The sequence below is a fragment of the Mastigoproctus giganteus genome, chromosome 10, assembly GCF_048544385.1.
Source record: "Mastigoproctus giganteus isolate SK-2022 chromosome 10, ASM4854438v1, whole genome shotgun sequence".
NCBI lineage: Eukaryota > Metazoa > Arthropoda > Arachnida > Uropygi > Thelyphonidae > Mastigoproctus > Mastigoproctus giganteus.
Genome location: NC_143584.1, coordinates 150,851,017 through 150,878,185, shown reverse-complemented (window position 1 = coordinate 150,878,185; position 27,169 = coordinate 150,851,017). Strand labels below are relative to the sequence as shown.

The 27,169-nt window shown below is 41.2% G+C and overlaps 1 protein-coding gene across 1 annotated transcript; it reads right to left on the bottom strand.

The window, feature by feature from the left end:
- Positions 1-27,169, bottom strand: LOC150079379 (lysozyme-like). The gene is made up of 4 exons (XM_090382600.1): positions 27,003-27,169; positions 15,445-15,515; positions 10,599-10,734; positions 1-291 (listed from the first exon to the last, which is right to left on the bottom strand). The coding sequence occupies exons 1-4, from the start codon at positions 27,049-27,051 to the stop codon at positions 83-85; spliced, it is 465 nt and encodes a 154-aa protein (XP_090238726.1). The 5' UTR covers positions 27,052-27,169; the 3' UTR covers positions 1-82.

Here is a 27,169-nt window from a genome sequence, read left to right as displayed (position 1 = left end):
TTTACTTGCATAATATGAAATTTATTTCATGCAGAATTTTTTCCTAGTGTTTGTGCAGTGTTTGTGATATATTCGGAACATATTAATATTTGTAGCAGTCCACGAACGTTGACCAGTAGGAGGTGATCAGAACCCATGTTCCATTGCAACCATAAGGCCCAGCCTTGTGAATCCTTGAATAATCATAGCAACTAATTGTGCCGTCGTTATCACAGTCATGTCCCCATTTACGCATGTAACCTTTGATAGCGTCTTCTGCACAGGCCTTGTCGTTCAAACATTCCTCGAAATCTGCAACAAAATAAAATAAAAAAAGCATCATTCAAAAAGTCACTCTATATTTAGCAGTTTTAGCAGGGTTTTTTCATTAATAATAATGGCACAGAAACAGAAAATTTGCCTCACATTATAAAGTGTAAAATATTTAGGGTCTAACGGCATCGTGAATGATGTTACCGTCCTGAATAAGGTAAATGTTGGAAGTGATCACAGAATGGTAAGATGCACACTTGATGTAGGAAAGGAAAGGAAAAAACTGACTCGAGTAAATAATACAAAGGTCTTTGAGATAACAGAATAGGAGAAAAAGCAGTATGTACTGGAACTTAAAAGAACAATTTTGAGCTTTTGCAGACTGCTCAGGACCAAGATATCGACGAGGAATATTACAACTTTCTGAAAGTGATAAAGCCCAAGAAACCTATAGGGAAAAAGAAATCCGAAGAAGAAAAAATTAGTCAAAAAAACACTTGTTATGATGAACCGAAGGCGACCAATGAAGAGCAAGATAAACACTGACAAGGAGAAAATTGAGTATACTGAGTTATGCAAAGCCATTAGAAAGAGACTCAGAGAGGACATATGAAGATTTAACACATGAAAAGTAGAACAAACATTAAAGGAAAACAAAGGACTTAAATCAGCAGCCATGAGCAGTAATACAGAAAGACAAATGATACTGAAACTGAAGAATACCGATGGTGTACTTATAAATAGCAGAGAGGGCATAATTCAAATAGCAGAAGACTACTATAGAGAATTATACAAGGAGCGAGGGAATGATGCCAGCAGTGGGGAAGATGGATCGCAAATCAGCAACACATACGACATACCCGATATTCTTCCTAATGAGGTAGAACATGCATTGAAGAAAATGAAAGTGTGATGCCTAAGCAGTGGAACTATGGAATCATAGTTTTGCTGCATAAGAAAGGAGATAAATCAGAAATTGGAAATTATAGACCAATTAGTTTGTTATCCCACATCTACAAGTTGTTTTCACAAGGGTCATTACTAACTGATTAGAAAGAATACTTGATGAGAATCAACCGAAAGAGCAAGCTGGCTTTAGCAGGATTCTCAACTATGGATCACCTGCACATAATATCACAGCTAATGGAGAAAGTAAATGAATATGAAACACCATTATGCCTGGCGTTTGTGGCTCATGAAAAGGCATTTGACTCCGTACAGCATAAGGCAATGTTTCGAACACTGGAAAGACAAGGCATAGATACCCCAAATATTATGATTTTGAATAAAATATATGAGAATGCTACCTCCTTTGTTAGACTAGACAAAGACAGTAGGAAATTTAAAATCGAGAAAGGAGCTCGACAAGGAGACACAATGTCTCCGAAGCTGTTTACTGCTGCCCTTGAGGAAGCTTTCAGAAACCAGATTGGTCGCAGAAAGGAGTCAATGTGAATAGAGAGTACATAAACCATTTACGATTTGCAGATGACATTGTGGTCATAAGCCACGATCCCAAAGAATTAGAGGAAAATCTTAATCAGTTATGCAGAGTTAGTAAGGATTTTGGACTAAAGATGAATATGGCTAAAACAAGCTCATACACTTGCTTTCTTGCATCACATGCCACTACTACTGCAAAAATAATGATGAACATGTATGCCACAGAAAGGGACATAATGATTGAAGGAGCAGTAATTTAAAAGGTGGAGTCATATACTCATCTGGGACAAGTTATTAGCTGTAATAATGATAAATGGCTGGAAGTCTAGAGAAGAATAAATTTTGGATGGATAGTATTCAGGAAATATAGTCACATACTGAAGAGCAATATCCCAGTTTGTCTGAAACGTAAAATAATGAACCAATGTATACTCCCCATCATGACTTATGGAAGTGAAACTTGGGCACTCACCAAAAGAATGGAAGAGAAGCTGAGAACTACAGAGCGAAGAATGGAACAAATTCTATTGGGAATCAGACTGTTAGATAAGAAGAGAAACATATGGATTAGTAGTAGTAGTAGTAGTAGTAGTAGTAGTAGTGGCACATGATGCAAGAAAGCAAGTGTAGGAGCTTATGCAGCATCAGCCAAAAAAAAAAAAAAAAAAAAAATCATCACACCATTCCCTCCAAATGCCTGTCCAGTTCCTCCTTAAATTTATTTAACCTATCAACTTCCACAACGACAGATGGAAGTTTGTTCCAGCAATTAACCACCCGCTGGCTAAAGGCAAATTTCCGCACATCTATTCTACATCTGTCCTTTCTTAATTTGAACTTATGTCCCCGTAGGTTCGTAATCTGAACAAGTGGAAGGATCCCATCAGAATTCAGCGTGCTCAACCCATTCAAGGCCTTATAGACCTCAATCAGATCACCGCGCAGGTGCCTAGTCTCCAGCCACTGCAATTTGCAGAACTTAAGCCTCTCTTGGTAAGAGAATCCCTTCATTCCCCTCACCAATCGTGTTGCTCTTCTCTGTACACGCTCAAGCAAATCTACATCCTTCCTAAAATGAGGCCTCCAGACCTGTACGCAGTACTCAAGGCGTGGCCTGACCATTGCCTTATACAGAGGGACAATCACCTCCTTTTCCCTGCTAGCAAAATTCCTATATATCATTGACAAAACCCCATTACCTGCCCTAGCAGCCTGTCTGCATTGCTCAGAAAACTTCATATCTGACTGCACAATTACTCCCAGGTCTTTTTCATTTTCTACCACCTTAAGTGTAGTACCACACAGTTAGTACGTTTCTCTGGGGTTACTTCTACCCATATGCAGTACTTTGCATTTGTCAAGGTTGAACTTCAGTTGCCACTTCTTAGCCCATCTGCCCAAATTATCTAGATCCTGTTGCAGTAGCACACTGCCATTACTGTCATTAACAACCCTGCCAACCTTTGTGTCATCTGCAAACTTCGACATTAAGCCTGATATACCTTCATCAATATCATTGATAAATACACAAAACAACAGTGGACCCAACACCGAACCCTGTGGGACTCCACTAATAACATTAGTCCATGAAGAGCAGCACCCATTGATTACCACCCTCTGTCTTCTCCCACTTAACCATCCTTTTACCCATTGTAGCAACTTACCCTTAATACCATTCTGCTCCAATTTGTACAGTAGTCTTCCATGCGCAACAGTGTCAAAAGCTTTCCTGAAATCCAAGTATATGATATCAAAATTATTTTTCGCATCCAGTTCCTTTGTGACCACATCATAATAACCAATCAAATTTGTCAGACAAGACTTTCCCTTAACAAACCCATGCTGTGTTTGAATTATTGCTGCAGTCTTGTCTAGATGATCCTGCAATGCATCTTTAACCAGTGACGCCATTATTTTACCCGGAACAGAAGTTAAACTAACTGGTCTGTAATTACTCGTGTCACCCTTCGATCCACCTTTGTGAATTGGGGACACATTTGCACATCTCCAGTCCGTGGGAACCTCCCCTGAGTCCAAGGATGCTCTCATAATTGTGGCTAAGGGTTTGCTTAGTTGCTTTGCCGCCTCCTTTAAAATAACTGGATAGATCCCATCCACCCCAGGTGCCTTTCTTATGTTTAACTTCAACAATTTCTCCTCCACTTTGCTCTCAGTTATTACAAAATCATTAAGCACACTGCTACAATTTGATAACCTTCTTCCATTTTCAAACTGTAATAATTCCTCACGTGTGAATGTAGATGCAAAATACTCATTCAGTTTGTTTGCTATCTGAGCAGGATCATCAACAGTCGTACCATCGATGTCAAGTGGACCAATCATATTCATCCCCTTCCTTTTAGAGTTTATATAAGTAAAGAAATCCTTGCTGTTTTTCTTAGCATCCTTTGCCAAAGATTTCTCGTAATCCGCCTTCGCCTGCCGAACCTCCTTTGTGACCTGATTACAGACTAGCTTATATCTGCCACAGGCTTCTGCGTCACCTGATAATTTATATGCATCCCATGCATTTTTCTTCTCTGTCACGAGTCTCATTAGTTCATTTGATAACCATTTAGGCCTAAACCTTGAATGATATTTCTTAATCGGTATATAAAGTCTTGTAGCTTCCACGATTAATTCCTTGAATGCTTCCCACTTAGAATTTACTGTTGGTAACATCGTCAGTTGATCCCACTGTACAGAATTTAAAAACTGTCTGAGACCACTGTACTCCCCTTTACGGAAGCAAAAACCCTTTCCTTTACCCCTGAAGGTAGTTACCTCTTTGAGTAAATCCCACTTCAGCACACTGTGATCACTGCCACCTAGTGGTTCCTTTATCTGCAAATTCTTAATACACGAATGATCACTGCTGATAACCAGATCAAGAGTATTACTTTCTCTGGTTGCCTCTCGAACATGCTGCTGCAGAAAACAATCATCCAATAAATCCACAAAAGTCTGACTGGTGTGTGAGTGACCAACCCACAAGTTCCAGTCAATATCTGGGAAGTTAAAATCCCCCATTATAAGACATTCAGATTTACTGGCCCACTCTATTTCTCTGTACAATTGTTCATTGTACTCATTCAAGTCATTAGGCCTATAACACACTCCTACCCTTATTTTTCCTTTCGCAGTGCTTATCTCGCACCAAACTGACTCAACAGAGCACTGTTCATCTATATTAACTGGGTGCACTTCCTTTGATTTTATGTTTTTCTTAATTAACAGCATAACACCCCCTCCCTTTCTGTCCTGTCTATCCTTTCTGTACACATTGTACTCCCCAAATTCCAGTTCTGCATTCCTTATATCTTTGTGACACCACGTCTCTGCTATCCCAACAATATCCGCCTTTGATGTCTTGACCAACACTTCAAATTCATCAAATTTATTTACTATACTTCTAGCATTGGTATACATGCAAGCATACATGCTCTATTCCTGGTTACCCTAACACATCCCATATACCCAACTATTCCATGATGACTGCCATCCGTCCCTGAAACCCCCAACACCCCTCGCTCCAGGTCGCTTCTTATTCTAATAGAAGTTGTGCAAGAATCACCTTCACCTCTGCCTGCGGTTACTGTTAAACTATTAGTCTTTGTATCCCCCCAAACTAGCAGTTTTCCGACCCACCTAACACTGCCTCGATAGCATCAGCAAATATTCTTGCACCCTTTCTATTTAAGTGTATCCCATCCCTGTAGAAGCAATCTCTCCTGTTAACAAGTACAGTCCAGGCTGAAAAAAATTCTACCCCTTGAGCCTTGCACAATCCTTCCAGGGCCGAATTGATCGACAAGGCTCTCATCATGTACTCCCTCCTATCGTGTCTGGGCAGAATTGCAGACACTTTCAAATTCAACCCTATTTCACGGCTTTTTTTCAACAGTGACCTGTACTTGTTGAGTAATTCTGCCGGTCTCCTACTCTTAATATCATTAGTGCCAACGTGTACAACTATATCACCTTTTGTGCCCTTGAAAGATGATATCCGCTCTACAACGTCATCAACCTTTGCCCCTGGCAGACATACCCTGGTCCTGTTCCACCTATCCTTTTTACAAAGGATGTTCCCCGTTTCCCTGACAATAGAGTCACCAACAACAACTAGTTCCTGTGGGACCAGCGCATTCTGCCTTAGGGGTTGCCGCTGTGTTGCGTGATGACCAAGTGCAAGCTCTGGCGTTGATGTGGGCATCTGAGAGCCTGATGGGCCCCTCAATTTAGTTCCTTCGAGGGCATCCACCCTGTCCTTCAAGCTCTCATATAGGCCCATAAGAACGCTGAGTTGTTGCCTGATTTCGATACACTCCTTGCATCGCGCACACACAAAGACATCCCCCATGGCAATATCATGTTCCGTTCCAGAGAGTTCGGCAAACATTTCACAAGTTGCACATTTCTTTAGGCTGTGATGCGTTGGAGAATTGCCCCCCTCAGTTCTCCCCCGAGTCACAGCACTCCTGCCACTTTGTGCCCGTTGCTTTGCTGCTCTAGTTTGGGGCATGGTAGTTTAAATTAATAAAATCAATAAATTAAATATCAATAGTATTTGAATAGAAACTATTAAATAGAAACAGTGAAGCGTATTACTATATAATTATGCGTTAGAGTTACCTAGCTACCTCAATTAAAAAATTTGAATTCCCTACCACTATATCCAAAAACAATGACTACAGAAATGGAACGAAATAACGGTTTTACCTATCGTAAGTAAAATCCACAAAAACTCTTTATCTAAATTAAAAATAAAAAATAACCAGCGTAACTATAACTATATGACTACGTATTAAGTACAATATAAAATAACAATCATGTAAATAACAGGTAAACACTTATCGTTTTTGCAGAGCCTGTAACTGATAGCTGTAACTTTTAGGCAGCAAACTCCAATAAAGGACATTCTTATCAAAACTAAAGAACTAAAATGGTCTTGGGTAGGACACATAGCTTGAAAACATAATGGCAGATGGACTAAGAAAATAACAGAATGGTACCCAAGAGGAGAAAAAAAAGAAAACCTGGAAGACGACGGCGGAGATGGATAGGTGAAATTCATAAGTTTTTTGGGTAGTAAATGGATGGCCATTGCACAAAAGAGAAGGAACTGGAAAGTTGCTGGAGAGGTCTTCATCCTGCAGTGGATTGAAAATGGCTGATGATGATGATGGCACCAGGGGTTTTCCCCAATTTCCGCGTTGTATATCCATTGTTTGTGAAACACAGTACTCTGTGGAGACCATTTAAAAATATTATAGCGAAAATTAATTCTATTTTTATTCAGCTCATTTGAAAGTGAAAAACACGTAATCAGAGTACACCGCGTGCTCAATGTTAACCCCGCCCAGCTTCCATCGTGCTACAATCTAAAAGAATAAAAAAAATTAGATCTTCTCTGCCCCAGGGTAACTGAGAATTTTTTTTTTTTTTTTTTTTGTTGGCTAGTGCAACATAAGCTTCAGGCTTGCGTGCATCATATGGCTGACAATAATAATAAAACCGCGCACATAACTTATGCCTCGGAAAAAAGTCCCCTGGTTAGTTATTGTTGTAGGGTTTTAGGGTTATGCAATATAGGCCATAGTGTGCTGTATATAATATGTCTGTAAATTGCATGTGTTCTGTGGTCGATTTGCTTGATGAAAAATCCGAGTTTCAGGGAGGAAAATCATGCTCCTCTCCCTTTAGACCGATTTACTCTGCCACGTGTGAAAAAGATCCATAAAAATTCCTTGCATCATTGACGGGGTTCGAACTGAGGTCTTTTCTACCCGGTGTGGGGAGGATGGTGATTATATTAACTGTGCTACCCACGAGGGCACGAAGTCCCCCTCTTCGTGGAGTAGAAATTGCAATGGGGCAATTTACGGACAGTATACACGAAACAATATGGCCATAATCGTTGATTCTCCTAATACCCAACAACAACAACAGCTATCGAAGCTCCATTTTCAAGCTTTCACCCTGCCTTTTGCTATGGAATTTCATTCTATGGAGGAGACTCTCCATAGAAATTCCATAGAGACTCTCCATAGAATGAAATTCATTGGAAATGGGGAAAATTTTAGAACTGTTTATGTAGGGTAGAATTATCTGTCTTAAAAATATTATATTGGACAATGATAAAATGACACACCTGACGTCATTTCAAAATTAAATTTTGGATGACATTCACTTTCTTTTTTTCCATAGCAAAAATTCCTGTTAGCAGAAATTATGCTTATTATTTCTATTTTTTTTTTTAAATGGATTTAAAACGGAATAAATACGGTTATTGCACCGTAGTTTTATCTATGTATTGCAGACCCAATTGTTTTCTCGCCATCATTCTGCTGAGTGAGGTCATACATTTTTTTGTGTGCTAGAATAACTTTTATCTTTGTGTTATTGTTGTTTTGAATCATAAGATGTACCTTAGTAGTATTATATTATATACTGTATATTTTAGCATTGGCGCGTATAGTACTATTCTCTGTTTAAAATAAATATTAAACAATTTTATCGCTAGAGTTTAATAGAACTGGCATCCGGGTATGCATGTGCAAGCATGCGCAATGATGCGTTCGCGGTTGCTTCCATTATTTCGTTTTAAGTGAATTATTCAATTTTTCATAGTTTAAAGTATTTTCTTTACCTGCCTTTACATGATAAGTATCTACCAGCACAAGAATGTCACTGTAAGTAGGAACATTCCTTCAAAATTTTAATAGTGGTTTATTATTTATCACTTTTCGCATGTGTTGGCATTCTTATAATGTGTATAATATTATATTACACATAGAACAGTATTCACGTACAGTATATAAATGGCTGTCAAAACCAGGCGGATCACAGTATTGTAATTTTTATATATTGTAATGGTGCTGTTGCAATATTAAACTAGATATTGAATTACTGACGAATAAATCTTTTTTTGTAACTATAATTATTAATCATTAACAAGGAATATATTTACCTTTTGTTAGGGTAGATTTTGGTGAAATAAGTGACAGCAATTATTCTGATAAAATACTCATTTCTCGAAATCAGTGTTTCCCTTCCACGCATGGGCTTCGTAGGAATTTGAGGTGGGCCTTAAAGTTTTAAGATTGCTTTTAAAATATTTTATACATTTTTAATGATTAACATATATGTTAAAATTCAATACATGTTTAATGAAAAATAAATAAAGGGTAAATAACCCTTTTAATTATTTTTCCCAGTGCTAGTATATGGAAATTACATTAAGTTTATGTGGGCCGTGTTATAAAAATGTTTAAACCATCGCTCTAGGCAGTGCAGTTGACTTGGTTTTTTTAAAGGTATTTTCATGGGTTGAGATGGAAAATTTTACAAACCGGAACGTTCGTTAATAAAATATGTTATTTTTAATAAACAAGTACTTGACACTACTGATGTGTATGATGAAGCGGAACACTGAACCATTGCCTTCTCGTCCATTCCAAACCCAAAGTGTTTTGTTAATGAATAACTTAATTAACTGAGCATGTGGTATACTGTATTTATAATCCTTTTCGGTGAAATTGTATTTTTTCTGTGGTGTTTAAAGTGTGCGATTTCATATCCCGAAAAAGAATGCATTTATAATGTGGAACTTAAGACAAATATATAGCGTATTTGCATTACGAAATTTGACGTAGTCCAATATAATAATGAAATTAGCAAAAGGTAGCAGTTAAATCTAAAACAAAAGTCTAGAAAAGCAAATTCTATGAAAGCTATATAAAGTCATTGTGTATTATACTTCTCCATTGGAGCAGCGCCTTTTATTTAAAGTAGTGCATTACTAAGGCAACTCATTGAGAAGTTCCTCCATAATATGAGATCGATGCGTTAAGTGGCAAACCCAGTTTGCTTGCTGGTATGCTCGACATCTACGACAGTAGCATAAATTGCCATCTCTGTATTCGCAATTCTATAAGTTAGTTAATGTAGGCAGTGTAGTTAATGTATTATATCGAACTTGCGATACATTTCAGGCGCATGCGCATTAGTAAATAGTAATAATTCGTGATTTGTAACAAAAAACAAAAAAACAACGACTGACCGAAAATATTTCATTTCTGCTCATCAGCCATATTGTCCATTCATTGCTCCAACCAGCGCATGGCAACAAACATGAATATCTAGTGCTACATCTGCAATGTATAGATAGCTGATTTGATATGTATGGGAGAAAAAAATAATAATAAAATAAATAATAATTGCCCGATTTGTATTGGTTAGATTTTAATGAAATTTTGGATAACTGGATAAATATTTCTAAAAGGCCAATATAAAATGTCATGAAAATCCCTTTACCCGGAGTCGAGTTGTAGCGAATGGACAAAGAAATAATAATTTCTAGATTTCAATAGGCATGATTTCAATGAAATTTGGGATGACTAGACAAATCCTTTTAAAAGGCCCAAATATAAAATTTCATGAACATCTATTTCAATCTTTTTGTTTTAGAATCTTTTGAAACGCTTAAGGGAAACGTTGTAAGGCGTATAGAGCACATAAACATGCGCTATACGCTTTACAACTCTCACTATAAGTCTTCGGCATGTTGAATTATAATTTTTTCCCCTCAAAATCCACTAGGAGCGGAGTTATTACACGGACGAACAAAGAAATAATAATAGCTGGATTTCAGTTCATCAGATTTTAATGAAATATGGGATGGGTTGATAGAGGCTTCTAAAAGAGCCAGATATAAAATTTTATGAAAAATTCATTCAATAGGAATCAATTTATTACAACCGGACAGACGGACCGGGTGAAGACAACAGGCGCTTTACTTAAGGGGGATATGATACAAATTAGGTAAATTAAACGTATCTTTGTTCTGAATACGTTTCTACATCTTTTGGGTAATGATTCTTATGTACAGTAGTTTGACTTACCAAATGGATTGACTGCATTGGCACCTGGACTTCCACCATCTTTCCAGTAGTCGAATGACACGTGGTAAGGACCGCAGTAATATTCTCCTGGGCCGAAATTATTACACCCTACAGTTAGATCACAACCTGAACTCGCCTGAAACAAAAATTGAAGACTGAAGGTCCAATAACTATGTTTAGCAAATTTTCATCCCACAATTTAATTTAAAGAGCTGCCTTCGAATATTTTTATGAGAATTTGATAATATACGGGTCACATGTTGTTGAGGAAACATATACCCAGGCAGGGGCGTTCCTACGGTATGTGGCGCCCGGATGCCAATCGCAATCCGGCTCCTCCTTTAAAATTTTCTTCATATGTGTATGTAAGTTTCAGGTTTTCAGGCGCACCTTGAACGTTGACGCCCGGATGCAGTGCGCCCTTTTCACTGTCGGGACGGACCGCCCCTGTACCTAGGAAAAAAAGTGTTCAAGGTGTTTTGGATGCAAATTTTTTATTCTTTTTAAATCAGTACCTTTATTTCCTTTAATGATATGTGAAAGCAAATTATGCCCTGGTATATATCGTTTATTTTTCCTTAATAGTTGGCGTAATTATTTAAGCACTGATGAAACTCTGTTAACAAAGGCAAACAGAAACATTAAAATTATTCTGGGATACAGCACTATTATTTAGCAGTCACGTGGACTTGAACATGGTTAATTAAAACCATATACTACTGTTTGATTTGAATTGGATTCTACTGGCCCAAAAACGACTGCAGTTATACTGCGCCCTATATATACTACTGTACTCTGTAGCTTAACCGCTCGGCTATGACGATTTTATCAGAACTATAATTAAATTATTGTAGTCCATTTAAATGCGGCCTTTCTCCACACGCACACAAACTCGCGTGCGAACTTGCGCTTAGAACTTGTCATGATTACTGCTTCAATCCGGCAATACTGGCACCCACGGGAGTGCGTTTCTCCCTTTTTTTTTTTTTTTTTTGTTACTTATTTAGCATACTCGTTATCATTACAGACAAGTATCAGACCAGCCTGAGCGATTACGTAATAAATAAACCCAAAGAGGAAAACATCTAAAATCGCCAACTGATACGATTCGTGGGTTCATGCAGTAGTAGTAAGTGGTTTCGCTGAAGCTGTCAGCTGCCTTCAGATGATTTCACTGTTATTTTTGGAAGACTTGCTGTTGCAATACTAACAAGTCTATTGAAATTCAACGTGAACTTTTTAACAGGATATCAGTGTTAAACAGCATTAACGTGATGATAAATTATCAATATTGTGTATAACAAGCCTTTATTTTATACATTGAGTGATTAATTACTATTCGTCTAGTAGAAATTTTATTTAGGTTCGGTTATGTTTAGATTAGTGGCAAAGCGGCTTAAGTGTTTACTTTTCAGTATATATCGTCTTTGTAGTGTTTTTTTTTTTTCCCCATCTAAGGCCAATTTATAACGTTTATTTTAATAAAAACTTTGAAAATTAAGAAAAATGAAACTTGATTCCAAACTGTTTGGCGGGAGTGTATGTGAAATAAATGATTTTTTTTTTCTCTAGGTCCTACTAGTTGTTACAGATTGTAGCGGTATTCGTCACGCTTTGCTGTCTTGCAAGTGACGATAGAAATGCAATCTTTTAGTGCTATCACTAGAGACAAGTGCATTCTCTCATTCATCCTCTCATTTATAGTTTACATCAGGCATATCAAACTGGCGACTCACTGACGTTTGTTGTGCAGCCCTTTAAATATGTTAAACTTGCACAGGTTAAGAGGTTAGCATTAGTAGAGGCATACGATGCAAGAAAGCAAGCTTATGCAGCATCAGCCACAAAAAAAAAAAAAAAAAACCCTCCCATTACACCCCTCCATTCGTTCCAAATTATTATTATTATTAGTCGGTTTTTTGTGGATTCTAGGATTCATCCCCCCCATTCTCCGCTTTGTCGTCTTGTGGTGAGGAAGCGCCATCGCCGGCCCCGTTTGTGCGTAGTGTTGGAATATGCGAAAGTTTTTTTTTTTTTTTTTTTTTTTTTTGTGTTGAGTGGCCGGCACAGGCGATTTAGTAACCAGGGGGCAACAAACACGAGTTTGATTGCCCCCTGTCTCACATCTCTAGCTGCGCAGAGGCAGACCAGATTCATCTTAGCTCCTGCTAGGCGTCCCCAGAACTGATGATCTGGGTAAGCCCGTAGAAATATAGGAAAGGAGAGTGGATGTATAGCAGGGAGAAAATGGGAAGGAGGAACTGGGGGGAATATAGTGATAGAAAGATGGAGATGATAGAGGCATCCACATAGAAGTAGGAAAGAGGAGTTGTCTGTCCAGCTCAGCCTTAAATTTATTTAGGCTATCAACTTCCATAACAAAAGATGGAAGTCTGTTCCACTAATCAACTACCCGCTGGCTAAAGCACTGGACTATTGAGGATTAGAAAACAGTTGCTTGGTCTGACGAGTCGAAGTTCCTGGTGCATTATGTTGTTAGAAGGCTCAGAATTTGGCAAAAACAACATGAATCCATGGACCCGTCATGTCTGACGACTACTGTGCAAGGTGGTGGGGACAGTGTTATGATGTGGGGAATGTTTTCTTGGCACATGTTGGGTCCATTGATACCCATAGATTCACGTCTGAATGCCACATCGTACCCAAACATCGTTGCTGACCAAGTGCATCCGTTCATGTTGACAGTTTATTATCAGTCAGATAGTTACTTCCAGCAGGATAATGCGCCGGTGCACAAAGCCCGAATCACTATAGAATGGTTCCAGGAACATGACAATGACTTTTCTTTGCTGCAGTGGCCTGTTCAGTCCACGGATCTCAATCCTAGTGAACATTTTTGGGATGAGCTGGAAAGGGCTGTTCGCTGCACGCCTACACCTCCGTCGAATCTCAAGGAACTGCATGACACACTAATGTCTGCATGGTACTCCATTCCTGCACAACGTTTCCAGCATCTTGTTCAATCCATGCTAGACGAATTCAGGCTGTTTTCAGGGCTAAATGAGGCTCAACACGCTACTAGGTAGGTGTACCTAATAAAGTGGCAGCACAGTGTTTGTGGATATATGGAATATAATAATAAATATGAGAGTTATCTCAATATCCAAATAGGAAATGTTCTTTTTTCAATTTCCGGGATAAAATCAGTTAAATTAAAATTACATTAAATTAAAAACACCGAATTTGAATAAATAAATAACCTAAAATACCTCGATATGCTCATACTTCCCGTACGTGAATCCTCTAAGCACCGCAACACGCCGACATCAACCAGCCCCAGCCATCAGAAAACCCACGCACTAAAGAAGACTGAGCACATTTCCATCATGGCATATATGGAATGAATCCGAAGACGCAAAAATAAAGCTAGAAATAATAAATACTCATAGTGTGCATTAGTAGCATTATTAATGTCCACACACACACACACACACACACACACACACACACACACACACACACACACACACACACACACACACACACACACACACACACACACACACACACACACACACACACACACACACACACACACACACACAGACAAAGAGAGAGATTATTGAATTATGACCACCTACCTAATACCGTGTTGGGACACTGTTCGCATGAATAACAGCCGCTATTCCTCTTAACTTTGATTCCACTAGATAGCTGATGAGGTCCGTAGGGATTTGCAGCCATGCTACCTGCAGGGCTTTCCACAGTGTCGGAACAGATGGCAGTTGTGTGTTCATACGACTCACCATCACCACATTGAACATCCCAGAGGTGTTCAATCGGATCAAGGTCAAGCGAATTTGGAAGCCAATCAAGATGAGTGATATCTTCTTTGTGTTCCTCGTACCACTCGTGCACATGCCGGCCCGATGACACGGCGCATCATCGTCTTGGAAGATCTCGTTTCTGTTGGAGAAAAATGCAACATTACGGGGTGCACATGGTCTCCTAAGAGATTTCGGTAAACCTCACCAGTGAAACGTTGGTCCATATGCACCAATTCTCTTGCCAGCAAAACATGCCCCATATTAATTAAGCAACCACCGCCAGCTGCTGGATAGTGGGCACCGTCCATTATGTGTCCATAAACTCGCGTTACTTGCGCCACACACGAAAGCGTCCGATCGCGTGTTGCCCCAGGTATTTGGACTCATCCTATCAGTGCACACTCGTTTCCAGTCTTCCAGCGTCACACCACTCGTTGTTGACAGCATAGTATTCGCCAAAGACGATGCTCAGCGGTGAGGAGAGGGTGTCTCTTGGGTCGTCTGTGGAATACCATTTGTCTGAGTATGCGGCGCACCGTTATTTGGGACATTGTTCTTGCATTCCCGTTATTGTATTGCGATGTCAACTGTCTCACAGTTATCTGTCGTTAAGCCCGAACAAAGCGCTGCACCCTTCACTTACCGCGAACATCCACCATCCTTTATAGTTCTGTCGGCGGGAGGTGGTGCGAGCCTTCGACATCTTTCTTTCTACACCATAACCACAATGGGCCGTGAGAAGACAACAAGACGTCTCGTTTCCGATATGGAAGCACCCGATGCACGAGCGCTTACCTTCATACATTTTTGAAACTCCAGGATACCTTTACTACGTCTCATATCTGCTTCTTTATCACTTTGACTTACACGACCAGATTCAAACTACCACTGCTCTAGCCTACGAAGCTGTTCGGCTTTTTATACTGCAAGCTATGCGCCATGGTTCATTACGGATGGGATGGTCATAATTCAGTGATCACTGAGTGTGTATACAACTAAATTCGACAAAATTAAACATCTTCCCATAAACAAAATTAGCTAGAATATTTAATTTTTACCTGGCATATACAGTCTAGACATCGTTGATCCATTTCCTTCACATTAAATCTCACGTCTTGAAAACTTTGACCTAGAAACCAGCGAAATTCATACCACTTACTGTGAATTCATAACAAAAATAGCATAAGGCTTTGGAGTCATAAGTTTAAATATTCAACATTGAGTAAGATGCCGGTACAAAACGATATATTAAAAGATGAGAAGAGAGAATTTCTTATATCCGTACATAATAACATTAAAATTTCATTAAAAAGCTCAATAAAACAGTACACAATAAAAAAATAGGCTCATAAAGTTGTATGGTAATGTAATTTATTTTTATTTTCTGTTTAAAAAATGAAGTAAAACGTCATAAAAAGTAGCTTTACGATCAAAACTCATATTGCTGCAAATATTGAAAACTGTCTCCTATATGCTTTTTAAATAAACGAAACATTTAAAACTGATACGATGACTTCTTTCCAATTCACCTACTTGAATGAAGTAGGTAATTTCCTCATCCCATGTGAGAACTAATTACGTTTAATTTAACACGATTACTGCCATTATTTAAATATAGAGTTAGCAAATTGGTGAAACAATTGAAACATCATTTTCCCACCATTACATCTCAATTTTTTTCCCAAGCCTTTTGTGTTATTATAATTATCTTTATTTTTGTATTTACCGTATAACACATCTCAAGAAACTACTATTGTATATATATACACAATGTACATGCGTAAAATGTAAGTCCACAACCGCATTGTGTAGACTTACATTTTACACATCCGTTTTGAAATAGTCATGTGATTTAGTTTGCCGGAACCGATGACCGTGTGGGTATCATCCCATACGGATCTTAGTCTCACCTGGGATGAAAACCTCACTTTCCAGGACCATTTCATATATACAAAGAAGAAAACATATGCAGCCTTCTGGGCGATCCGCCAGGAGGTTGTTGGTTGTCAGAATACATCCCTCATTTGCAAATACATTGAAAGATGCCTCTCGCCCATCGCTTTATACGCATCTGAGCTATGGTCCTCAGCCCCATCAAGTATTACAAAGAAATTCCTGGCAATTGAATATTGGGTTCTGAGGTTGTTGAACAAGATCCATTCACCATCTCTAGATCTATACTACATGCAAACATGAATATGACACCATGGAAAATCAAAATTTTAGAAAAGAACTTCTTTACTCTTGCCAAACTACTGACTAATAGGATATATATCCTCCCCAACGTGCAAGAAATCATCTCATCATATTCAAGTAACCATCCTAGAGAGCGCCATAATCGACGTTATAGGTCGACTCTTACCAACCTCGTCTGTCTTAGAGACATGTTTCCAGCGAATATTATTGAATATTTCAACCAGCTGCAAATTGACCCCAACAAACTATTGTATGACAAGAAATACAGGAAGAATATCCTGGAAGACTTGCATCGAAGCCTTTGCCTACAGTGAATCCTGACACGATCGTGTTGCTCCATCTTCCAGTCCATCACATGCCATCTATGGACGCATACACTCAGGAACTCCTGTACTCGAAGACTTTGGCTGTCTTTTTAACACATTGTAACTGAATTCATATTGCAAACTTAATTTTCCTGTGTATAAATGTTCAAACCTAAGCTGTCTCCTTCTTGTTAATATATGTATACTTAAACTATACTAACTCTAGTCAAGTGCATTGTCAAACACTGTCAATCGTCCTTTTAATGTGTTTGTTTAATTATGTTTTTATAAATCTAAATATGTTTTTATAATTTTATAATCCACCTGAATCCAAGCAGCCAGGTCATTCGCTCCAAGACTGCCACCAAGCACGTTAAGATCAGCCTTTGCTTCTTGTTCTGAAAATGCTACTAACATAATTCTGTGTACACCCTTCTAGCCAACCAGCTGTACAGGGGGTGAATGCAAACTTAATAAACTGAATAATAATAATTAAAATTAGGAAGTACACGAACCTGAGACATGAAGTCAAGGAGATGTGGCATGTGCAAGAAATAATGACGATCCCGATCATCGTGTCAACCACCGGTATGGTGCCAAAGACCCTACATAGCAGCCTAGCAGAAAAAGGTCTCCGAGAGAACACCTACAAGGAATCCAGAAAGTCTCAATCCTGAACACCTGTAGGATAGTCAGAGAATTCCTCGACCAACAGTAACACCAGACATTACAACCACCCTGTGTACTTGGTAGCAGTACCCATCACGGAGTGGAATCCCCCAATCAGGGAGAAATAATATAAGAGCACAATAATAATAATTTCCAGAAACACACAGCAGCACTCCACTAGGCCAAAAGGAAGATAGACAAGCGGTACAACCCACCCAACCTAAGCGAGGAGGCCTCTGCCAACCAGGAGGCACAAATGAAGCTAGAAAGATGGGCAGAGAAGATACTCCATGATATACATTAAAATGATCTCCATCAAGATCACATAGATAAAGTTGCTTTCAATGCATGGCTCATGAGCGGGACGCTCTTCCCCGAAACTGAATGATTCATGCTCGCCATCCGAGACCAGGTAATTAACACCAGAAACTATAGAAAATACATCGCCAAGGAGCCCGGAGTGTCTGATGACACCTGTCGACGATGCCACCTGGCCTCAGAAACAATCCAACATGTCACCGCGGGATGCAAGGGTATCACCCAGACTGAGTACACTCATAGACACGACCACTTAGCCAGGATAATACATCAGAAGCTAGCAAGGAAATACCAGCTGATCGAAGAAAGTGTTCCACACTACAAGTACGAACCTCAGGCAGTAGTAGACACCCCAACTCACAAGCTGTTCTGGGATCGCGCCATAATAACGGATAAGACAATCCCTCACAACAGACCGAACATAACCCTTGTGAACAAGATGGAAAAGGCTATCTATCTGATTGACTTAGCGATACCCAACATTGGCAACCTGCAGAAGACCCATGGGGAAAAAATCAGGAAGTACAGGAACCTAAGACAGGAGATGAAAGAGATGTGGCATATGCAACAAGTAACGATCATCCCGACCATCGTGTCAACAACCGGTATGGTGCCAAAGAACCTACATAACAGCTTAGCACAATACGTCTCCCAGCGAACACCTACAAGGAACTCCAAAAGTCGCAAACCTGAACACCTGTAGGATAGTCAGAGAGTTTCTCTACCAACAGTAACACCAGACATAGCAACAGCCACCCTGTGTACTTGGTAGCAATACTTGTCACAAGGTGGAACCTCCAATCATGGAGAAATAATATAAGAGCAATAATAATAATAATAATAACAGCGACTTTTCCGTACGTAATTCTTAATAGTGGTCAGATACAATAAATAAAAATGTTCATTATCGCTCTGACGTTCTAACCACGCCATCACCTCATTAATGTTTTTAAGCAATCTGTTAATTTCTGGTGCTTTTTCCTCACACGAGTCATCTGCATTGTCTTTTGAGTCACTCACTATTTCATTGGCCTTCTGTTTGTCGATTGTCTTCACACCGTTCACAGAGACTACGATTTCTTCTACGCTTAGGTAATGCCCAGGTGGAGCTTTTTCATCCACCTCAATCCAAGCAGCCAGATCATTTGCTCCAAGACTACCACCAAGTATATTATATTACCAGCAGCCTTTGCTTCTTGTTCTGAAAATGCTATTTCGTCTTTTCGAATACATTATTTTCAGCAGTTTTCAATTGCTTGCGCTTACTTTCTCCTACGCTAATTCAATATTGTATGCAACTGCTTTCAGTGTTAATGTTTTCAGAAATTCTATAACTTGAATTTTCTGAGTTCACAACATGAATAAGTAGCTCACTACGATAGTGGGCTTTGAAAGCTGGAATAATGTCCTGCTCCATGGGCCGAATTTTGCAGTTGTGTTCCTTGGCAGAAACCGACTCCAATAATATCTTGTCACCTTTCGATTTCAGGATAACAGCGGAAGGATGGGATGGGATGGGCTGATCTAATGGCTGATCTAATAGAGTCTTTTGGAAAGCAAGTGACGTCTCACTGAAAATTCACCACTGATTAGTTGTTAATCCCAATTAATTATGTATTGGATATTTAAATATGCCACTCTTTTATTGCTTCATCATATTAAATTCTAATAGCTCAAAAGGTATTAGAATTTAATTACTGCAAAGCATCATAGGTTGACCACACATAAAGCATTATCAGTTTGACACACTGAGTGATCACTGAATTTTGACCACCTAGCTAATACTTTTTAGGACCGCCTTTTACCCCCAGTACAGCAGCTATCCGACGTGGCACTGATTCAACAAGGTGTCGGAAGCGTTCAGGAGGTATGGCCAACCAAGCTCTGTGTAATGCGGTTAGCAATGCAGGTATGGAGGCGATTGGTGTTTCCAGACGCCTGATATGCCTTTCCATAGTGTCCCACAAGTAATCTGTGTGATTGATATCGGTGGAGTTCGGAGGTCAATCGATATGGAAGTCAGAACTATAACGAAACAGGCCTACGCGCTCTGGATTCATTAAGAAATTTATTATAGTTACACACAGAGCGTACAAATAAAGAAGAAATATATGAGCTTTCGGCTATATGGTAGCCTTCATCAGAATTAAAAATACATGAATGGCAGTTGGAATGGAGATGTGCACTGCCAGGTGCGTGAGACGCGAGGTTTAATTGTTTGTTGACGTTTGTGGCTGTGACGCATGATGACGTGGCCAGCGTTTGTCCAATGATAGAACTACTGACTCTGTGATCGGGTTGACTTGGCAACCACTGTTCCTGTTCAAGGATTTATCCGAAGATTTTATATTTAACGATTCCAACCAGGTACGCTTTAGGTAATGGTGGGATCTGTCTACCACCACGACATCGCGGTGTGGGTCGATGTCGTGGTGGGTTGTCCAGACATGCTCGGCGATAGCTGAGTGTTCTACATCCGCTAAACGGATCGCTCTTTTGTGCTCCGAGAGACGTTTCTCGAGTCGACGTCCAGTCTCTCCAAAGTAGCAGCTAGTGCAGTCACGGCAAGAGATGCGATAGACCAAACCTCTCTGCAGAAGGGTGGGGACAGGTGTTTTCACGTTGGAAATGAAAGAACGCAGTTTCTTGCCTGGGAGTTGGATGCACTTTATCCCGTGTGTTCTTAGGATTCTACCGATCTGTTGTGACAGGTTGGGGTAGTATGGGATAAATGCCCTCGTGGATGGCTCGTCACTGTTGGTGTTGTAGCTGGTCGTCACGATGTCACGTGTCTGTAGATCACACCTGTCGAGGACGTCAATGGGGTAGCCACACCTCGTAAGGTCTACTTTGACCCTGGTGATCTCTTTGCGTCTTTCATCAGCGGAGCTGGAGTGTGTCCAGGCGCGAGTAAGCAAGGTTCGGGCAGTGGAGAGGAGGTGGCCTCGCGCGTGTGCTGACCGGAAGTTGGTAAACTGGCCAGCACACATGGGCTTACGATAAACTGTAGTCCTCAGGTATGTGCCTTCACGTCGGACAAGTGTATCTAGGTATGGTAAAGAGTTGTTCGACTCCAGCTCAATCGTGAATTTTATGAAGGGCGATAGTGAGTTGAGGTATGATAGAAGTCGCTGACCTGAGTCTCTAGGGATGACCACGAACACATCGTCAACATAGCGACACCAAAAGGCGATGTGATCTGGTGCGTGTGTAAACGCACGTCCCTCTAACTCCTCCATCACGATGTTTGCTGTGACTGAGCTGACAGGGGAACCCATGGCCGTGCCATGTATCTGCTGGTAGACTGAGTCATTAAATATGATCGCACCCCCTGTTAAGCACAGTCTGAGGGCGGCGGAAATGTCATCGGGTGTGAGACCAGTTCTTTCGTTGAGGGTTCTATCATTGTCCAAGAGTTGTTTTGCACAAGAAATGGCAAGTTCCACAGGGATGGAGGTAAAGAGCGATACGACGTCGAACGATGCCATAACTTGATCCTGCGAGATGGATACAGTGCGAATCCTTTTTATGAATTCAACACTGTTGGAGACGGTGTGGGTGGTCTTGCCAACTAGAGGAGAAAGAAGTCTTGAGACAAATTTAGACAGCTCGTAAGTCGGTGATCCACAGCAGGATACAATTGGTCTCAGTGGTGTGTCTTCTTTGTGCACTTTCGGTAGGCCGTAAAACCGTGGGATCTGACATCCGGAGGCACGGAGGTGATTACGGGTTGACTGTGTGATCTTCCCTTGTTTCAGCCAACTGTTGATGAGGATATTCACCTCTGATTCCCATCGTTCTAAAACTCTGTTGGGGTTGATGGTCAGGGGTTTGTATACGGTAGTATCTCGTAAAAGTAGTAGCGCTTTCGCCATGTAATCAGTGTGGTCCATTACAACCGTACGGCGGCCTTTGTCTGCCGGTAGAATGACGATGGACGAATCCTGTTTCAATGCCGTTCTTCCTAAGCACCCGCCGATCACCGACATCGCCTTAGGTGTGGAAGCCAGCTTATCACGCCTCCCAGAAGATGTAGCCAACACAATCCGCTTGAAGACTGCAGCAGTTCTACACCGTGCTCGCCCCGTCTCTTCAAACCTCAACCGTACACAGTTTTCTGCCCTCAAGGCATTGAAACAGGATTCGTCCATCGTCATTCTACCGGCAGACAAAGGCCGCCGTACGGTTGTAATGGACCACACTGATTACATGGCGAAAGCGCTACTACTTTTACGAGATACTACCGTATACAAACCCCTGACCATCAACCCCCAACAGAGTTTTAGAACGATGGGAATCAGAGGTGAATATCCTCATCAACAGTTGGCTGAAACAAGGGAAGATCACACAGTCAACCCGTAATCACCTCCGTGCCTCCGGATGTCAGATCCCACGGTTTTACGGCCTACCGAAAGTGCACAAAGAAGACACACCACTGAGACCAATTGTATCCTGCTGTGGATCACCGACTTACGAGCTGTCTAAATTTGTCTCGAGACTTCTTTCTCCTCTAGTTGGCAAGACCACCCACACCGTCTCCAACAGTGTTGAATTCATAAAAAGGATTCGCACTGTATCCATCTCGCAGGATCAAGTTATGGCATCGTTCGACGTCGTATCGCTCTTTACCTCCATCCCTGTGGAACTTGCCATTTCTTGTGCAAAACAACTCTTGGACAATGATAGAACCCTCAACGAAAGAACTGGTCTCACACCCGATGACATTTCCGCCGCCCTCAGACTGTGCTTAACAGGGGGTGCGATCATATTTAATGACTCAGTCTACCAGCAGATACATGGCACGGCCATGGGTTCCCCTGTCAGCTCAGTCACAGCAAACATCGTGATGGAGGAGTTAGAGGGACGTGCGTTTACACACGCACCAGATCACATCGCCTTTTGGTGTCGCTATGTTGACGATGTGTTCGTGGTCATCCCTAGAGACTCAGGTCAGCGACTTCTATCATACCTCAACTCACTATCGCCCTTCATAAAATTCACGATTGAGCTGGAGTCGAACAACTCTTTACCATACCTAGATACACTTGTCCGACGTGAAGGCACATACCTGAGGACTACAGTTTATCGTAAGCCCATGTGTGCTGGCCAGTTTACCAACTTCCGGTCAGCACACGCGCGAGGCCACCTCCTCTCCACTGCCCGAACCTTGCTTACTCGCGCCTGGACACACTCCAGCTCCGCTGATGAAAGACGCAAAGAGATCACCAGGGTCAAAGTAGACCTTACGAGGTGTGGCTACCCCATTGACGTCCTCGACAGGTGTGATCTACAGACACGTGACATCGTGACGACCAGCTACAACACCAACAGTGACGAGCCATCCACGAGGGCATTTATCCCATACTACCCCAACCTGTCACAACAGATCGGTAGAATCCTAAGAACACACGGGATAAAGTGCATCCAACTCCCAGGCAAGAAACTGCGTTCTTTCATTTCCAACGTGAAAACACCTGTCCCCACCCTTCTGCAGAGAGGTTTGGTCTATCGCATCTCTTGCCGTGACTGCACTAGCTGCTACTTTGGAGAGACTGGACGTCGACTCGAGAAACGTCTCTCGGAGCACAAAAGAGCGATCCGTTTAGCGGATGTAGAACACTCAGCTATCGCCGAGCATGTCTGGACAACCCACCACGACATCGACCCACACCGCGATGTCGTGGTGGTAGACAGATCCCACCATTACCTAAAGCGTACCTGGTTGGAATCGTTAAATATAAAATCTTCGGATAAATCCTTGAACAGGAACAGTGGTTGCCAAGTCAACCCGATCACAGAGTCAGTAGTTCTATCATTGGACAAACGCTGGCCATGTCATCATGCGTCACAGCCACAAACGTCAACAAACAATTAAACCTCGCGTCTCACGCACCTGGCAGTGCACATCTCCATTCCAACTGCCATTCATGTATTTTTAATTCTGATGAAGGCTACCATATAGCCGAAAGCTCATATATTTCTTCTTTATTTGTACGCTCTGTGTGTAACTATAATAAATTTCTTAAGTCAGAACTGTGTTCTTCAAACCATTCCTGCACAACAAGTGCCAGATGGCTCGGTGCGTTGTCATTCTGGAAGACAACATCGCCATTCCGGAAAAGGTTTAACATAGCGGGGTGTACACAGTCAGGAAGCAGTTGACGATAGCAGAGACCACTGATACGTTGTTCCACGTGCACCAGGGGTCCAAGTTCCTGCCGGTGAAACCGGCCTGCATTTTTGATACCATTCATGATGGATCAAGAGCCTCATGTTGTTGACGTCAAATTCGTACACGACCATCTTCAGTGTGGAGTAAATAACGTGGCTCATCCGACCAGCACACCTTCTTTCAGTTTTCTAACGTCCAACTTGCATGCTCAACCAGACAAGTCTTTTACGCCGATGAATCTTGGTAAGGAGAGGATGCCGTATTGGTTATCTGCTGGTATAGCCCATACGTGCGAGCGTGCGACGCATGGTCATGCCAGATGTTGTTCCGGGTTGGCCTACGTTGTACTGGTTAGTCGGCTCTTCAACAGTGCTGGGCCTGTTCGCCTGTACGATTCGTCGGACCCGGCGCTCACCTCTAACATCAACCTTTCGCTGACCTTTGCAGTTTTGCTGTCGAGTTGTTGTTTGACCATTTTGACACTTATCGTGGTACACTTTAACTACGGCGGCTCTCAAACACCCCACCAGTTCAGCCGTTTGTGAAATCGAGGCAACAGCTCGTCGAGCACCTACAATCTGTCCATCACCAAAGTCCGATAAAACCTTTTACCCATCACACACGGAATTTTACTACCTACTGAACCACTGACACCTTATCTATGCTACGTAGGTCGACTAACTCCGCACTCTCGTACCTCACGTGGTCAATGGATCGCATTCAGTTTTCATAGGGGTGGTCATAATTCAGTGATCACTCAATGTATAACGCATTAATCAGTTGACACAGACACTAATGAGCCAAAACATTGACCAGCGAGTCGTTATGCAAATCGAAGCAACTGTGAACTGCGGCGCGTGCGCGGGTTGGGACACAGTATAAAAAACACCTGATACTGAGCTCCGTTAATCAGTGTTACTCTTGTTCTTCAGATGGGAAAGGCAGCAGATTTAAGCGAGTTTCACAAAGGCCAAATTGTAATGGCTAGACCACTGGGTTAGAGCATATCCAAAACGGCACGGCTGATGGGATGTTCCCTGTCAGTCGTGGTTAGTACCTACCGAAAGTCGTCCACGGAATTCCCTTCCGTGGACGACTTTCGTGGAAACCCACGAACCCCCGGCGAGGTGTTGGACGACCATGGCTCATCGATGCTTGAGGTGAGAGAAGGCTCTCCCAGATGGTACGTACCTGTAAACAGAAGGGCGACTGTGGCGCAACTCGCCGGTAATTGGAATGCTGGTGACGGGAATAATGTGTCACAACACACAGTACATCGAACCCTGCTGGAAATGGGGCTGTGTAGCCACAGGCCGCTCCGAGTGCCCATGTTAACCAAGGTTCACTGTCGACATCGCCTTCAATGGGCACGTGAGCATCGAAACTAGACCTTGAGTGATTGGAAGAAGTTGTCTGGTCCGATGAATCACATTTCCTGTTGCATCATGTGGACGACCGGGTACGTGTGCTTCTTTTCCATGGTGTCCTGATATGAGTTAATAATGGTTCTTTGTTCCATTGCAAAATCGTGACACGGAATATTAACGCTGGTTGTTGCGTGCAACCTGTCAGTCTACTGGACAATTTCTGTATCATGATCTTTTGGAGGAAGTTTGAACTAGAACATACCACTTCCATTTATTTTCAAACCCATCGAACATGGCCACAACAGCACCTATTCGAGAACGTTATTGCCTTACCTCGTACTCCCAGAAATAAAATAAATTTCCTTCTTGATCAGCGGATTGGATGTTCCATATATACGAACACCTAACATATATTATTGACAAATATTATTGAAGCATAAGAAAAGCTTGCGACATGTCTCTTGAAACGTACAGTAAATGTGATACAGTGCTGAATTTAGGTGGTTGAGCCACTAGAGCATATATATTTGGATGCCATAAAAACAGGGTTACTCGGAGCCAATGGTTATTCGGTCAGATCCCCCGGACTTTGAAGCCTTGAAGCAATTGCGCCATTCACCCTGGTAAATCTGACCATATAATGAGCTATAGAAGAGTGGAGAGGGAAAAAAATGCAATTCTGATTTACCAGCATGTCCCTAAAAGGTACAATTATCTCTGTCTTTAGCTAAAATCAGAAAATAGGCGTTTAGCAAGATTTCTAACATTCCTGAGTGCGAGCCACACATTTTAAACGCAGTAGTTTGTTGATGAAATTTGTTTTCATTCATGTGAACAAATAAAATTCTCTTTATTGGACTTAAGAAATTTGACAATCATTTGCATTCTCAACGAGTTATGTGGAGTGCCTGTTTTCCAGTATTTGTTATCTTTGGACTTGGATTCATTGAGGTACAGTCACGTCTAAGGTTTTCCTCCGTGTTTTGTAGAATAGCATTTAATCGTTTGCTCTTTGTTTATGGAGTTTATATTACTGAAACGAAATTTCAAAAAGATGTCGCAAGGCTTCATGTAACAGGTATAGTATTGAATTTTTTGAATTAAACTATCTATGTTGTTATTATTTGGTTTTTAGGAGCATTAGCAACTGAGGCCATATTGCTCCGGGGATATGCGGTGGTCATTCCCTGACCTTTCCACATCCTCCGTATTTGGTGGTCACGGGCTCGAACCCCGGTCTAATCAAGAAGCGTGTGCTACGCACTGCTACTCCTGCCCACCTGGCTACGGAGGCGTCTTTAAACTATCTAGAAACAGCATACCGGAAACATATTTCTTGACTACCTCTCTCCGCTGTTTTCGCGGGTAGTATAGTCGTTATAATCACCGTGATCCCCCACACCCCGGTTCGAATCCCTTCAATGATGGGAGGGGCTTTTTTTCAACCATTCCTTTTTGTGTTTTATTTTATACCTAGGCTATTATTGTGCTATATATACTGAACAGAACAAAAGGTAACATTATCTTATCATTTTGTCAATTATCACTAGCGTTATGGTTAAAGCGGATTTGAATAGTTGCTCACTTACCTACCACAAGAGTAGCCACGGAAAAAAGTATAATAGCCAGTACTAACATCTCGCACAGGTCAGCGAGTGACAAGAGTTAAAAGAAATGGCAAAAAGCCAGATGTACTTATAACTAAGTGAAGGTTAGGAAAGACTATTCATGAGAAGCGGCAAAACTACTTTGAGGT

Excerpts from the sequence above, each read along its gene's own strand:
- LOC150079379 (XM_090382600.1), bottom strand. The coding sequence starts at position 27,051 with ATGTTAGTACTGGCTATTATACTTTTTTCCGTGGCTACTCTTGTGGTA. Across the intron at positions 10,735-15,444 it reads GTCTAGACTGTATATGCCAG|GCGAGTTCAGGTTGTGATCT; the intron begins GTAAAAATTAAA and ends TTTTTGTTTCAG. Across the intron at positions 292-10,598 it reads CAATGCAGTCAATCCATTTG|ATTTCGAGGAATGTTTGAAC; the intron begins GTAAGTCAAACT and ends ATTTTGTTGCAG.